Source organism: Myxocyprinus asiaticus, chromosome 40, assembly GCF_019703515.2.
Source record: "Myxocyprinus asiaticus isolate MX2 ecotype Aquarium Trade chromosome 40, UBuf_Myxa_2, whole genome shotgun sequence".
NCBI lineage: Eukaryota > Metazoa > Chordata > Actinopteri > Cypriniformes > Catostomidae > Myxocyprinus > Myxocyprinus asiaticus.
In genome coordinates, this window is record NC_059383.1 from 15,523,510 (window position 1) to 15,538,929 (window position 15,420).

General features: G+C 36.5%; 1 protein-coding gene across 2 annotated transcripts in view; it reads right to left on the reverse strand.

The window, feature by feature from the left end:
• Positions 1-606: 606 nt before the first annotated feature.
• Positions 607-15,420, reverse strand: part of LOC127431375 (capZ-interacting protein-like) — a 29,817-nt gene continuing 15,003 nt past the window's right edge. Inside the window, exons 2-6 of one of the 2 annotated variants that reach the window (XM_051681799.1) lie at positions 10,800-10,886; positions 8,799-8,876; positions 2,593-2,655; positions 2,263-2,463; positions 607-1,905 (exon numbers count right to left, since the gene is read on the reverse strand). In XM_051681799.1, the coding sequence (XP_051537759.1) occupies positions 1,408-1,905; positions 2,263-2,463; positions 2,593-2,655; positions 8,799-8,876; positions 10,800-10,886 (927 nt within the window). In that variant the 3' untranslated portion in view covers positions 607-1,407. The remainder of the gene's footprint in view (positions 1,906-2,262; positions 2,464-2,592; positions 2,656-8,798; positions 8,877-10,799; positions 10,887-15,420) is intronic. The other variant, XM_051681800.1, reaches the window with a different exon arrangement.

The window sequence follows — 15,420 nt, forward strand, 5'->3', positions numbered from 1 at the left end:
CAAATTCTTTTATTATGTCACACTTGACTGAAATGACATTATTAGCAATTAGAACAAATTAAGGAGTCTATTTCAGTGCAGTCCTGATTAAGAAACATGTTGAACCACCATAATCTTTCCTCCACTGACCTTGAATATCTGATTCCTATAATTAATTATTCTGATTGGGACTGCTGAACATTTTTTTAATCCTTTCACTTATAAGCACAGTCTGACCTTTGCCATTGTGCAGTTACTTAAATATACTGATTTGATGTGTTCATGGCAAATATTAAAAAAGAGAATACAAGCTTAATGAGAAAGAAATGTCCTATTTAAATGATAATCTGTTCCTCACTAGGGTTTCTATGAGGTCAGCACTGACATGAGGAAAGGTTTGGAAAATCTGTTAGTGCCTGATGTATTTCACAGAGAAATGTGAAATTAATTACTTTAGCAACATTTAAATGTAAAATATTGTGAAACATGAACACATGACACCAGATAACTAGTGATCACTACATATTGTCTGCAGACAGAATAGGACCAGCTCCACAGGCACGACCTCAAGTGAAGCTTCTTGAAAGAAATAAGAACGTTCCATCGTAGTGATACTGCATACATTGATCCTTAAAAATATATATATTTAATTATATATTTTAATATTTGTTTTACAGCCAACGCTTTGATGATAAAACTACAGTATTTTCCAGTGACAGGTGAATGATTTTTGGATATTTTTTTCAGTGTTTCCATATTTTATGATTTTAGCAAGTCTCAAAAGCACAAGATTATCTTAGTATTACATTTTTTTTTAAAGCAATACAACTATGAACAACACAAACAGAATAAAAAATATATGTCCTTTTGTGGGGACTAATAATTATATACAAAAGACAAAACGTATATCTAAAACCAAACAAATCTGCCATACTCAATTTCATACCAGAGACTCAGAACAGAGCTATTATTAGAAAATAACATTAATAAAACTGTACAGGAGGGAAAAATACTGTTGTTCTCTGCACCTGAGGGTTTCAGTTGTACATTCAGACAAGCAGAATTATAAGCATTTGGCATATGACTGCAGTCTGGATCATTACTGACTGGAAGTCTATGACCGAGTTATTCACATTATTTCTTCTCCTGCTGTTGCCTTGCTGTGAGTTTTAAGAAGCTGTTCGTTGTGAGGCAGTTGATTTGAACTTTTTTCTGTATGCAGAGACTTTGTACTCCTGTGATTTAAGAGATCAAATTAAATAATAAGTTAAAGTACATACTGGAGAAATACTGTGCAGGCGTGGATGTGTTTCAAACATGGATGTGAAAGTGTGTAGATAAAGCAAGACATTCAGAAATCTCTGATCTCTCCATCCTGGCACGTAAATCAGGTGTAAAAGCTAGCATAAAGCACCCATTCACTTCGCTCTAATGCTTTACTTCAGCCTCTTCATTCTGTTCCTTTTCTTTCCCATCTGTTGTTGTGTCAGGTTCTGTCTGTTGAGTGACTGGCTCTTCACGTGCCTCTTCTTGCACTGTAGACTCTGTATTGTCAGCTAACTGCGGTTCTTCATTACTTTTCTCTTCCTTTTGCTCTTGTTCTGTCTTCTCTTCTTTCTCTTCTCCTTTCTTTTCTGAAGTCACAGTCTCCACTTTCTCATCCGGTTCTTCCTCTTTTGGGCTTGCCTTTTCTGTATCTGTTGATTTAGTTTTTGGCACACTCTGTTCTTTTGAAGAGAGCGATGCCGTGTCGGCTCTGTTAGATGACTTCTGCTTCTCAAACACATCTCCCTCATGCGCATTTGGAGTTGTGTTTTCAAAGGTGACTGAGGCTGTTTTATCCACCTCTTCTCCACCTTCGTCTGTGCTAGACTTCCTGTGTCTGCGAGATGGTGGCCGGCGCTTGATAGAAAGGCGAGCTCTACCCTAAACAGGTTAAGTACAAGGAGTCTTTATATAACAAATTCAAACCATCAGGTAATTATTTTCATGTAAAACACTACACTAATATTGATAGAACTTCAATTTAAGCCCTGTTCATACTGATAGCGACTTGCAGCAACCAGAAGTCATTCGTTGTTTTAACGAGATTTGCTGATTTCCAGTGACATTAGCAACAGTTGGCACTGTGATGTGGGCATGACCAGCGACTCCATAAAATTGCTTAACTCCATGCAAATGAACAGTGATGCAATGACAACCAAAAGGTGTGAAGATATAAAATCGCTGTCAGTGTGAACGGGACATTAAACAATTATATGATAATAGATAAAGGGATTAAACCTTGTTAATGCTTTTAAGAACATTTCCTTCAGCAGGATCCTCAAAGCTGGCAGGAGCTTCCTCCTCTTTAGGCATGAGCACTGCAGGAGAACTAGAGGGACTGCTGGGAGAGACGGGCGAGAAGGGCAGCACCGGTAATTTCACCACCCCCAGGCTCTTGGGGATGGTCGGTGGGGCCACTGGAGACATTGTAAGGCTGGCCTGTGTGAAATGAGACAAAATCACTTCTGATACATATGTACTAAAGCAATACTGACCTCTGTCCACTAGAGGGAAACATTGCTCGATAAGCATAGGAAAGCTGTGACAGTTTTGGCAAGAGTGCCTCACCTGTAGTTTTTCAATGAGAGCAGAGTTCCTATTCTTCCTGGAAGATGTTGTTGCTGCTCCTTTCTGAATAGATCAAAACAGAAATCAATAGTAAACATAAACAGCTATTAGCTTCTTCAGGCAAATAAAACATTGATGGTTTTTATTAGGGATTGTATTGTATTGTTCTGGATATAATGAAAAAAGCTGGGAAAATCTGAATAAATGCATTGTATAAATCCTATGCTGATTTGAGGGCATAGTCCATGTTCAAACCTGTTTGCTTTTTCTGTGGAACAAAAAAGTAACAATTTTTGAAGAATCTTCTCGCAGCTCTTTTTATACAACAACAGTTCTTAATGACCACTTCTCTCAAGCTCCAAAAAGGACAAAAACACCTAAAAAGCCCCATTAAAGCATCATAAAAGTGATCCCATGGGCGGCACTAGGGGTGGGTTTCCAGGGCTTAAGCCCCAGGTGTTTTAGTAACGCTCTAAATGTTTTCAGAAGTACTTCAGTATCAAGTCGATAGTAAAATAAAAATATAATTTTATAGTTATTAATATATAAAAGTAAGGATACTGGCCTTTCTACAGTATCAGTGTTACCAATACCAACTCAGTTCGGCACCCACACGCTGTCTTGGTAGCTGCTCGAGGAATTAGCAAACTTTCAGTCAAGAGCCTTCCGTGGTAACATTTTATAATAATGGTCCATCATTAATAGGTAACTATGCAGGATTTAATGCAGGATTAATGAGTAGTACCACATTAACACTTTAGTTACTACTAATAACTTTTATGGAAACACGATTAACCAATCAAAAAGTAAGTAATAGCAAACTGATGACTGAGGTAGTTTACTGTTATGTAATCACTAATTACTGAATTTGATTCTCCTCATTGAGAACTATCAACTAAATATGGGTAATTTAAAATAACTACTAATTAATTACTAATCAAAACATTAACATGTGTCTAAAATGTGAATAATTATGTTTTTATTGTGAACATGATCATGAAATGCTCCTTCAGAGAAACATGCGCCTCACGTGTTTTCTTTGATGGAATTCATTTATGAACATAACAGCTCTCTAAATCATGGCTACAGTGTCTGGTAGAGTATCATAGTCATCTTACAGATGTATGTGGCCAACATGTGTATTCCTTGGGATAGCCTATCTCTTCAGTTCATTACAAATTATTAACTTCGGCATGTTTGATATTGCATGTTTTAGGTCTTTTTAAAATAAGTTTGGTAACCCATAATTAATGAGCCAAATGTTACCACATAAACATGAAGGAATTACTAATTATTTTAAAGTGAGGGTCATGGTAACGCATTATTAATTAATGAATACACACTTGAATATAAAACATTTTTTACAAAACATTTTTCAAATGATTTTTTATTCATAGATACTGTAGGTTAATCTTACAAGAAGAGTTGAATTTTATGTAACTTAATGGATCCAATGAAAAAAAAAAAAAAAAGGGAATGAGTGTCACATCCATCAAGCTTCTCATCCAAGCAGGATTCAGAGCGAGTGCGATTTTGCTCCGCCCTCCCGTCGATCCGTCTGCACGCGGTAAACATTAACATGCTTTCTTTTCTGTTCAGATCGAACATAGGCAAAGGAGGAAACACGTCAAATTAATTTGATAAAAACTGTACGCATTTACAGAGTGGGCTGTCTAGGGCGGATGTACACATGTGGAATCGACCTCATGCTGCACGCCGGTTTTCTCTCCCTTTTCTGCTGAAGTCTTGTGGAGATCAACACACCTGTCCTTTAGACTCATACTTTTATTATTTTACTTTATGTTAAGAGATAAGACTTTTAAAACATGTAGTAACCGTGAGTACCAGCAATTAAAATCATTATCCTGCTAAAGGTTTGAAGCCTTTGCAGTTATGTTCAATTACTTCAATTATTCATAATTCAATGGCAGAATTTTTTTTTTTTTTTTTTTTTAATGTCTGTTTTATCTGTTTGATTAAATGAATAAAATGTAGGAACAAACACTTGAGTATTCATTACTAACTGACAAGTAACACCTCAGTTACTATAAATGGTTTATAATGTGTTTTCACTTTAGAATAATGGTCCAGATTTCCTTTAACTCCTAAGGAAGGAAACAGTAAGATCTCATTAATTTATAATGTGTTACCATGACCCTCATTTTAAAATAATGGTCCAGATCATTAGTAATTCCTTCATGTTTATGTGGTAACACTTGACTCATTACTTATGGGTTACCAGAATTATATACACTTGTAGGGCTTTACTGGTTGTTTAGATCAGTGTTACTATCAGTTTATTTCTGTAGTTATTAATCAATATTTAAATTAATTAATTGGATCTAACTCATTAAAACCTCATATGGGACTCCAGTAAATGTAGTGTGCTACGTTTAGAAGCAAGTTTGGTTATTAACAATAATCAACACTTATCAAAGATAATCGTTAATTGTTAACATCGATGAAACATTAAATTTAACACTAGCTTACTGATCATTAAAATTCAATCAAAGATAATTATCAATTATCAAAAATCAACAGAATATTAATAAGGATTAACATTGACGGGGCACCACCCTTAAATCAGGGACTAATAACCGAATATTAAAACAGTCTCAATATTAGATTGTTTTCTTAGGAAAATCGGCATCCGAAGAATATCGATTTTCGGGAAAAAAACAATGAATGAAGGTTTGAATCCGAGCACTGACATCCCGTCAGCATGACACAGGCGTATGCAAAACAAACCAAAACACTTCTCTTTGTAATATAAACAAAAGTTTATTTATACAGTAATATCAATTAATAATTAATACAATGCAGTCAATAAACTTCCGACTTACAACTACAAACTAAACAGTGATATGATTAGATATGGAAATAAAATAATCCTATAACACATAAGGTGTGCGTGTGACAGTGTGTGTGTGTGTGTGTGTGTGTCAGTGTGGTTAGTGAGAGAGAGAGAGAGATTATTAAGTGACAGCCCGAAAGCTGATTTCGCGATAGCTGGAGATAAAGCAGCCGTGTTCATCACTCAGAGACGCGGTTTTACGAGCGGGGCTCGTAAAAGTCCCTTGTTATTTGACTCTTTAATGGGTGAACTCAGTTGCTGTCTCACCCGCGATGGCGAAAATGCACAACAGTCCAATTTGGTTGGACCACAATACAGCAAAACAAATTCGTGATAATTAATACCCTGAGTATTAATAATGAGCGGACATGGCGGCCCGTAAACTGTACAAGCAAAAACCTTGAAACACAAGAATAACACACTATAATATTCTATCTTTGCCCAGACGTAAACCTCTTACTTGAATCGCATGAGGACACAGGTAGAATGTGTTTTCCTCCGTCCTTTAACTTTGACCCGGTTCCTTGAGGCTCGTGTGATGACAGGAGGCCGTTTCCTCGCGCTGTCGGCGGGCGGTACGGCTGTTGATTGTCGGCGGGCGGTACGGCTGTTGATTCTCGGCGGGCTGGCGGAGAACTCAGAAATGTCGACTTGATTGAAGATGGAAGAGAAATCTTTTAATCTTTTCACTTCTGTAGGCAAACGGATGAAGATGCGAATTGCTCGGCGGTCTCCTTCGGATCCGTTAGAGTGTTCGGTTGAACACAGAGTAATCTCAACTCGTCCAGCGAGATGGAGATTGTGTGGCTACAGTTTCAAGTCGGACATTACTTCCTTAAGCCACGAGGTTGCACCTGAGAGCAGCAAAAAGCTACGTCCGTATTCGGTGAACGAAGTCGCTGGAAGCAACTTTGGAAGCATTTCAGAATGATTTTAAGTCCTGATGATGTCATGTTTGAGGGACGTTCTGTTGTGTGCCTCATCCTATAGGAGTTGAGCGCTCGATCCTTTAGTGAGCAAGGCTTCATGGATTTGTAGTCTGTTTTGGACTCCCTTTGTTTGATTTTGGTGCGATTTTTATCAGTAAAATTTACGACTTAGAAGGAGGGGGCTTGAGGAATATTTTTATGACCGTTAGGCCTGCCTTTGTCTTCTATCTGAATACATGAGGCCCAACACACTATATTGCCAAAAGTATTCGCTCACCCATCCAAATAATTGAATTCAGGTGTTCCAATCACTTCCATGGCCACGGGTGTATAAAATGAAGCACCTAGGCATGCAGACTGCTTTTACAAACATTTGTGAAAGAATGGGCCGCTCTCAGGAGCTCAGTGAATTTCAGCGTGGTACTGTGATAGGATGCCACCTGTGCAACAAGTCCAGTCGTGAAATTTCCTCGCTACTAAATATTCCACAGTCAACTCTCAGTGGTATTATAACAAAGTGGAAGCGATTGGGAATGACAGCAACTCAGCCACGAAGTGGTAGGCCACGTAAAATGACAGAGCGGGGTCAGCGGATACTGAGGCGCATAGTGCGCAGAGGTCGCCAACTTTCTGCAGAGTCAATCGCTACAGACCTCCAAAGTTCATGTGGCCTTCAGATTAGCTCAAGAACAGTGCGTAGAGAGCTTCATGGAATGGGTTTCCATGGCCGAGCAGCTGCATCCAAGCCATACATCACCAAGTGCAATACAAAGCGTCGGATGCAGTGGTGTAAAGCACGCCGCCACTGGACTCTAGAGCAGTGGAAACGCGTTCTCTGGAGTGACGAATCACACTTCTCCATCTGACAATCTGATGGACGAGTCTGGGTTTGGCGGTTGCCAGGAGAACGGTACTTGTCTGACTGCACTGTGCCAACTGTGAAGTTTGGTGGAGGGGGGATTATGGTGTGGGGTTGTTTTTCAGGAGCTGGGCTTGGCCCCTTAGTTCCAGTGAAAGGAACTCTGAATGCTTCAGCATACCAAGAGATTTTGGACAATTCCATGCTCCCAACTTTGTGGGAACAGTTTGGGGATGGCCCCTTCCTGTTCTAACATGACTGCGCACCAGTGCACAAAGCAAGGTCCATAAAGACATGGATAAGCGAGTTTGGTGTGGAAGAACTTGACTGGCCTGCACAGAGTCCTGACCTCAACCCGATAGAGCACCTTTGGGATGAATTAGAGCGAAGACTGCGAGCCAGGCCTTCTCGTCCAACATCAGTGTCTGACCTCACAAATGCGCTTCTGGAAGAATGGTCAAAAATTCCCATAAACACACTCCTAAACCTTGTGGAAAGCCTTCCCAGAAGAGTTGAAGCTGTTATAGCTGCAAAGGGTGGGCCAACGTCATATTAAACCCTATGGATTAAGAATGGGATGTCACTTAAGTTCATATGCGTCTAAAGGCAGATAAGCGAATACTTTTGGCAATATAGTGTATATAAAAAAAGACCTTCAGCAATATCAAACATGCAGAAGTTAATAATTAATATACAGAAGAGACAGGTTGGGCACATACATCCCTATATTTCTGTAAGATAAGTTGACTATGATCATGGCTGTAACCACCATAGACATTTATTTTATTTATTATTATTATTATTATTATTATTTTTGTTTTTTTGCAAAACTCTTTTAAGACACAATGCTGCGACTTGCAAATATTTTTTTTCTCATAAGCACCAATTTTAACCTATTTGCTAACTTCAAGACAATGTTTTAAATCATGTTTTAAAGTACAGTGTTTTAATCTTTGAGCGCATCTAAGGCTGAGACAAAAGTTAGTGATACCTTTTAATTTTAGTTCTAGAAATATTAAAAGATTTACTGGTAACACTTTACAATAAGGTTCCATTTGTTAACCATAGTTAACTACATTAGTTAACATGAACTAACAATGAACAATATTTTTTATAGCTTTATTAATCTAAGTTAATGTTAATTCCAACATATACTAATTTTTTTAATCAAAAGTTGTATTAGTTAACTATTTAATGCACAAATGAGCAACTGTATTTTTTATTAACTAACATTAGCAAAGATTAATGAATGATGTAAAATATATGTTGTTAACTCTTTGTTCATGATACCTAATGCATTAACTAATGTTAACGGATGGAACCTTATTGTAAAGTATTACTGATTTATATAAATAACTCTCCACATATGTAACATTTATTTAAACTTTTATGTTAAAATGTATTCTATTCCAATATTTCACCAAAGGATGGCCCCATATCCACAGATTTCTATTAGATATTCTATTAGACTGTGTTAACTAAAACAACAACAACAACAACAGAAAGTCTAATACTGGCAATGCTTTTATCCAAAGTCCTATAACCCAACAGAAGTTCATCTCACCTCATCCTGGCATTGACCTGCATCATTGTTAGCAGGTAGCTGCAATGAACGTGGGGGTCTCATCCTCACAGGCTTGTTCTGGAAGAAAATAAGAACTCTGATCCACATGCACGGCCACCAAAATATCAAATTCACAATACTCAGGTGTAGTTATTAAAAAATAAGATAAATATTAATTTTAACATAATTATTAACATTTTAACATTAAAAAATGGGACAAAAATGTCTACAAATATTTGTTTGCATTAAAAATAAATAAATCGATCAATAAAAACAGAACATGACAGAAGCTAATGTTACCGACAAACATAACATGTTTGATGTTGCAGCATAAACATTGCGGAAAAACAAATATATATATATATATATATATATATATATATATATATATATATATATATATATATATATATATATATATATATATTTTATTTTTTTGACAGTTAGGAATGAGGAAATGTTTGAGAATGTAATTAAACTGAGCGGCAGCACTTATAAAAGTGAAAAACTGAGATGAAAGGAGGAAAAAGCAGGTATGTACTCCTAATGTTAAAAACAAGATAACTTATCTGTCACCTGCATAAACAGGTATGCAGCATAGCAATTCTGCATTACACGACATTTAATCAGCGATAGAATGACACCTTGCCAAGCAGTTTATGAGGACTAGACTGTCCGGGTGCACTAGAGCACCAGTCTTAACATAAATGCCTTCAGAAAATAGAACAAAGAGACAAAAGAACAAAGTCACACATGATAAGTGAAAAATATGGGTGGCACAAAACTAAAAATACAGTTTTATCATTCCAAGAATGAGACATGAAAGTTGCTTCCTTGTCTGAGTTGTAGGGGACGGGGCCTAGAACTAAACTAGAAAATCTTTAATCTTTTCCTGTGAATTTCAGTACACACAGAGCATCAGGTGACATACTTGTATCACACAATTATACACACTTTACTCAAGCGCTGAGAGCTTTTTCCTGTTCCTGCACTATAAAGACTTGACCTTAAAAAACACAGGCATATACTATATGCAACGTGTGACTACACTTGTATTACATCTCCTGTGATACAGTGGGGTCTAAAAGTCTGAGACCACTTTGAAAATCTGGGATTCAAAACCTAACATAAAATTGTGGATAAAGTATTTCGATTTGAAAAATGTAAAACAAAGAAACATTATTATGTAAAATGAAAAATAAATATTTAGGTTTCAGCCCTATTTTTAGGTCACTAATCAAATTTGTGACACTGACCATGTTAACTCCTTTGTATAAAAGATTTGCTTGCAATGAAGTTCACAAGATGCTCTTTGGAAAATTCTCAAATCATGCTGGGATAACATGGATCATCAGGTTTTGTACAAAACTGTGGAATCCATGCCAGCTCAAATGTATGCTGTCATTAAGCAAAAGGGAAATACCACATACTGTGACATTCTGTATTTAAAGTACATGTTTTCATCCAGTTATTCACTCAAATTTTTTGATAATAAAAGTCTTTGTAATAAAAAAAAAAAAAAAAAAAAAAAAAGAATAGAAAAAAAAATCTAAATCTAAAACAGAAGCAGTCTCAGATTTTGGGACCTCACTGTATCTTAATAAATGTCTAGAAGCCTATTACTATTACAGCCTTTCCTTGGATAATTAACCTCACATTAAGATTTTAATGTTATTCTCATGAAAACTGTCATTTGTTGGTTTGTTTTAATTTTCTTAAGAACTTTACGTCTTTTGTCACATATTTGTTGCCACTAATCTGACGATGCACACCCCTCCAACACTTTGTTAAACTACAAATTTCAAAGGAAAAAGGATAAAAAAGAGAGCTGGAAACTAAAAGATAAAGCATAATAAAAAGGGAGGAAAGAGACAATGCAAACTGGACAGCTTTTAAAAAGGTAAGGGTGTCAGGTTAAGGCTCAGGAAAAAGGAAAGGGCCATAAGGAAGCTGAAGTCAGTTTGACAGGGGATGAGAAGAGTTTGTGATCTGAAAGCTCACCACTTCAGCATCTGTCATATGTGGCATTTGACAACTGAATTTCCCGGCTAGTTCGGCCACAGACGGCTTTTTTACTACAGAATGTTGCTGAAATACAAACATTTTAATCAATGTTAGTGTCCCATTTTATTTTTCAATTTATTATCTACTGTAATAAAGACTGTAATCATAGCCATGGGAAGTAGGGGTGCTGAGGGTGCTGCAGCATCCCCTGTCGGCGTTCCAGCCCACCCTGTGAAGTGCTGTCAAAAACAGTGTATGCATGAAAAATGTAAGACAATTCATTAATGTAATTTAAAAACCGTCATACTCTGTGTTAATCTCATTAACGAAAGTAATGACGAAAATGTATGTGTATTTTTATTTAATAAACAATAACAAAGACGACAAGAAGATTATGACAAACATTAAATTATTTAAATTTAAACTTTTTTACTCTAAGAAAATGTGAGGAGAAAAAAAATAATACTGAGAGACATTAACTGTGCACTAACAATGTTTTCAAAAAGAATCATCAAGAAAGAATGTATTAAATAATCCAGGAAATGTTGGGGATTTCCCCACTTGAGCTGTGTGAATTGAGTTGATCACTGATCACCTGTCTAAAACACGGAAAATTAATAACAGTCCCTAAAATGATTATCAACGCTATAACTTCTAATACTAGCTAATACTTTATATTCTTTAATGCTATTATTTCAGGAGCGCAGGTTTTCACAAGGACAGTTTTCATCTGTTATATATTTTATGATCATTAATCTAAATCTGTTCGTAAAAATGTTTCTGTACATTTTTTAATGTATAATTAATTGGTTCAAGTTTTTTATATTTGATTGACATGTTTTTTATAGCGGTTTTATAGCGTTATAGAGTATTATAGCACAAGTTTGATTTTGTCTCCGACACTTAAAGGGGCCGCAATTCTTTCTTTGTGAATTCTCCCCACACTTTCTTTAAATAAAAAATAAAATATACAATACTGCAGAATGCAAAGCAACATCAAAATCTTCTAAAAGCAGATTTTAGTACAGCTTTGACCTTTCAATCGCTTGTGAAAATTTCTCATTTATGTCCTGTAATGCAGACGCTTACAGACAAGGTTGAGAAAATATCTTATTTTTCACCACAGGAAACCATGAGAGTCGTAAGCAATCATTAGAGCAATGTGACGAAAAGAAACTATTTCAAAAGAAAAATGTTGAGAAAGTGCTCTTTGGGAACCGAGCCATACAACTATCCTCAGGGGAACACAGGGGCTTAGTCCACTATGACTTCAGACTCTCCAGCCTGGTGTTATTAACTTTGTTTAAGGCTATCCCATGTATGACTATCAGCACTCTCACTATCAGTGAAGGGAAACCAATGCTGCCTTGCGGAGAGAGATAGCAAACTGTGATCATATAGAAGTGAGGCAGTGTCTTTGGTCTGACGCAATTATTTCTTGTTAAAGTGCTCATTCTCAGCACTCTGCAGGAAACCACCAAACATGTTCACTCTGAACACTTTTTTTTTCTCCATCCATCTGCATCTGTTTTTCAATTGATTATAGGTTGTTTTTCTATTTAAAGCTGGAGTATGTAACTTTTTCTGTGATAAATTACTTTCTCCTATCCAAGTTTAATATGCAGAGACAACTATAAGCAAGCCATTCATAGTTTAACTTTCTTGAAAACTATAAGCATTGTGTCTCTGTAGTGCTTTAAAAATTCCTGTTTTGAGTGACCCATCTTTACAAACACAATAACATCGACTAAACCAATGGCATAAATTGGGGGCGGGACTATCTCTTTGTTTGACCAACAGCAGACGGTGCATATTCAGAAAGCTGTTTTGAAAACAAAGAGTGGCTATTTTTGCAATTACATACTTCAGCTTTAAACATGCACTAGACAGATGTCTTTGACCGTTATGCTGTGCCTGACAGTTTTAATTTTCAGTTTTTCAGACGTTGTGTGCAGTAAAAAAAAAAAAAAACCTTTAAAAACAAGTCTCGAGAAACCTGCATTCTGTTATACTGACTGCGCTGCATCTAGCTTTTTTAAGCGCAATAACGTGTTTGGTATGAATGCCCCCATAATTCTTAACCTTTAAAGGATGTAGGTTGGTTGTAGAATGATGCAGTAACTTCAGTTGAGTTGAAGTATATTGGATAAGTCAACAACAGCAAGGGTGCCTGAACAGGAATGCTAGACCTCACAATGACCAAAGAAGGCACCTTGGGCTGTATTAAAGAAACTTCCTTGAAAATCTTGGAAAGTCTTAAATTAAGATTTGAAAAGTTAAATAGAACATACATGTATATAGATCATAACTGCAATCACCATGGTTACTAACAGATTAGGTAGGATTCTAGGGTTAGGATGTTACTGTAATACGGCACCTGCTACCTTCAATTGAGACCTCAGTTTAGACAACATGATTATACAGGAGCTCAACATGTTGCTACAGAACGTCCCAGTACCCTGACATTCGGTGTTCTGCCGAGTCATCATGCATCAATTCATATGTTTACCTTGTCCTGTGGTGCTACTGACAACGAACTGCGCAAGCTGTCTCAAAAACATGCGTTCTGGTCCCATGGAAACCAGGAAATAATTGCATTCACATAATCAATGATGAGCACAATTTGGAGGTTATATGTTCCCTCTAAGATTAGAGTTTTACTCCACTGATGATTAGGTTTAAGGGTTGGGGGTTGGGTTAGGGTGTATGGTTAGTAAAATATGCATTCCTGTTGACTGTATTACATCATTTACAACTATGAACAACAACTTGCTTTACAACTTGCTTTTGGTGCCACTCTGTGGACATTTCACCCAGAAAATGGAGTGCACATTGTTGAACACATGGGCACACTTCCATCTTTGGCCACTGGGGGCAGTGGCTTGAATTTTGGTAAGCACAGATACATTTCAGCTGAAGAATCTTCGACCCACTGTCTATGAATTCACAATGCGATCAGATTGATTTAAACCCTTTTCTTCAAGCTCTTTTTCTCTGCGTCTCTCGGTTTGGCCTGTGTCTGCTGCCCATGTGTTCCAGCTCTACTAGTTCCAGTTCTCTTTAAGATAAAAGCATTCCATTTCATGATGACATCATTTGCCCTATTTAGTCTCTGCAAGAGGAAAACATTTTTTTCTGTTGGTAAATCTCTGTACTGCTATTTTAAATCAAGGAATGCTTCAATACTCGTACACTATCCCTTATACTTCGATATTTTTGGTACACTGTGTTTCTTTACCATTCTTTTACATAAAATTTTAATCCAAATGGAAGAATTCCATATCATGCAGTTACGCATGCATCATCCAGTTAAATAGAGACCTCAGCATGAGAAAAATTATTAAACACTTACTTAGTTTAATAATTTTAAACCATGACTTGCACTATACATAATTAAGTAATATTGGCATAATATTCATGGTGTTAGCCAGAGGGGAACTGGCCCCCACAGTGAGTCTGGTTTCTCCCAAGGTTATTTTTCTCCATTAACCAAGATCTTATGGACTTTTGTGTTCCTTGCCACAGTCGCCTTCGGCTTGCTCACTGGGTTTCTAAATACAATTATTATTTAATTACTTATTTTTAAACAATTCATAATCGTATTTTATCAAACTACACAATGATGACTCTAAGACTTTATAGATATTACAGTTTCATTTTCTGTTAATGCATGATTTCCTGTAAAGCTGCTTTGAAATGATGTGTGTTGTGAAAGGCGCTATACAAATAAAAATGACTTGACTTGACCCCAAGAAAGAACATTCAAAGAATATCACTGACAAATTAACTTATTTATGCTACCCACCAAAAACAACATGGCAAGACAATGAGGAATTGCCCCAGAGACTAAATCGTTCCCAGAGCAGAGCTCCCATCTCTGAGATGCTATGTAAGAGCATGCTTGTCATTTTTAACAACAGCAACTGAGAAAACGCTGATTTACCTCCTCCAGTTCCCCTCTTTGAGACTTACTCTTTAATCTTTAACCAAAGTTTTAGAGATGCGGCAAGTTCTAAAAAACCAAAACGCAGTGACTACACCAACACAGCAACTGAGAAAAATGGCTTCAAAGTTTTTGATTGTGCAGCCAAATGTGGATTAAAAAATAAATCTGAGCATAGTTCAGTCATTTGTCATGGGACAGATCATAGTCTAAGAGACCTGAATTCAGTTAGGCTATAGCTCAATTTTGACAAAATGAGTAGTTACTATCTTTTACCCTTACAGGGCAGAGTAGATACAGTATTACATAAATATATGAATCACTTTATATATATATATATATATATATATATATATATATATATATATATATATTGGTATTCTTTAAGATTTTATGGAATATTCCACTGAGAAACCTCAGAAAAATAATTGGATTTCTCAAAGTCTGCATATGTTGTGTATCTCAGACAGTTATTTGCACTTGTTAAGTATAGGGTGTTGAGCTCATTATTAGTTTAAACTGGTTTTAATGTAGGGTGCGGGCATCTCTTTCCCTTGAGACCCAGTGGTTGGTGAGTTTTGCAACGTGTGTGTTTGTGTGTCTGTGTGTGTGTGTGTGTGTGTGTGTGTGCTTCACAGCTGTGCCTTTATTTAACACACACCTGCAGAGATGACC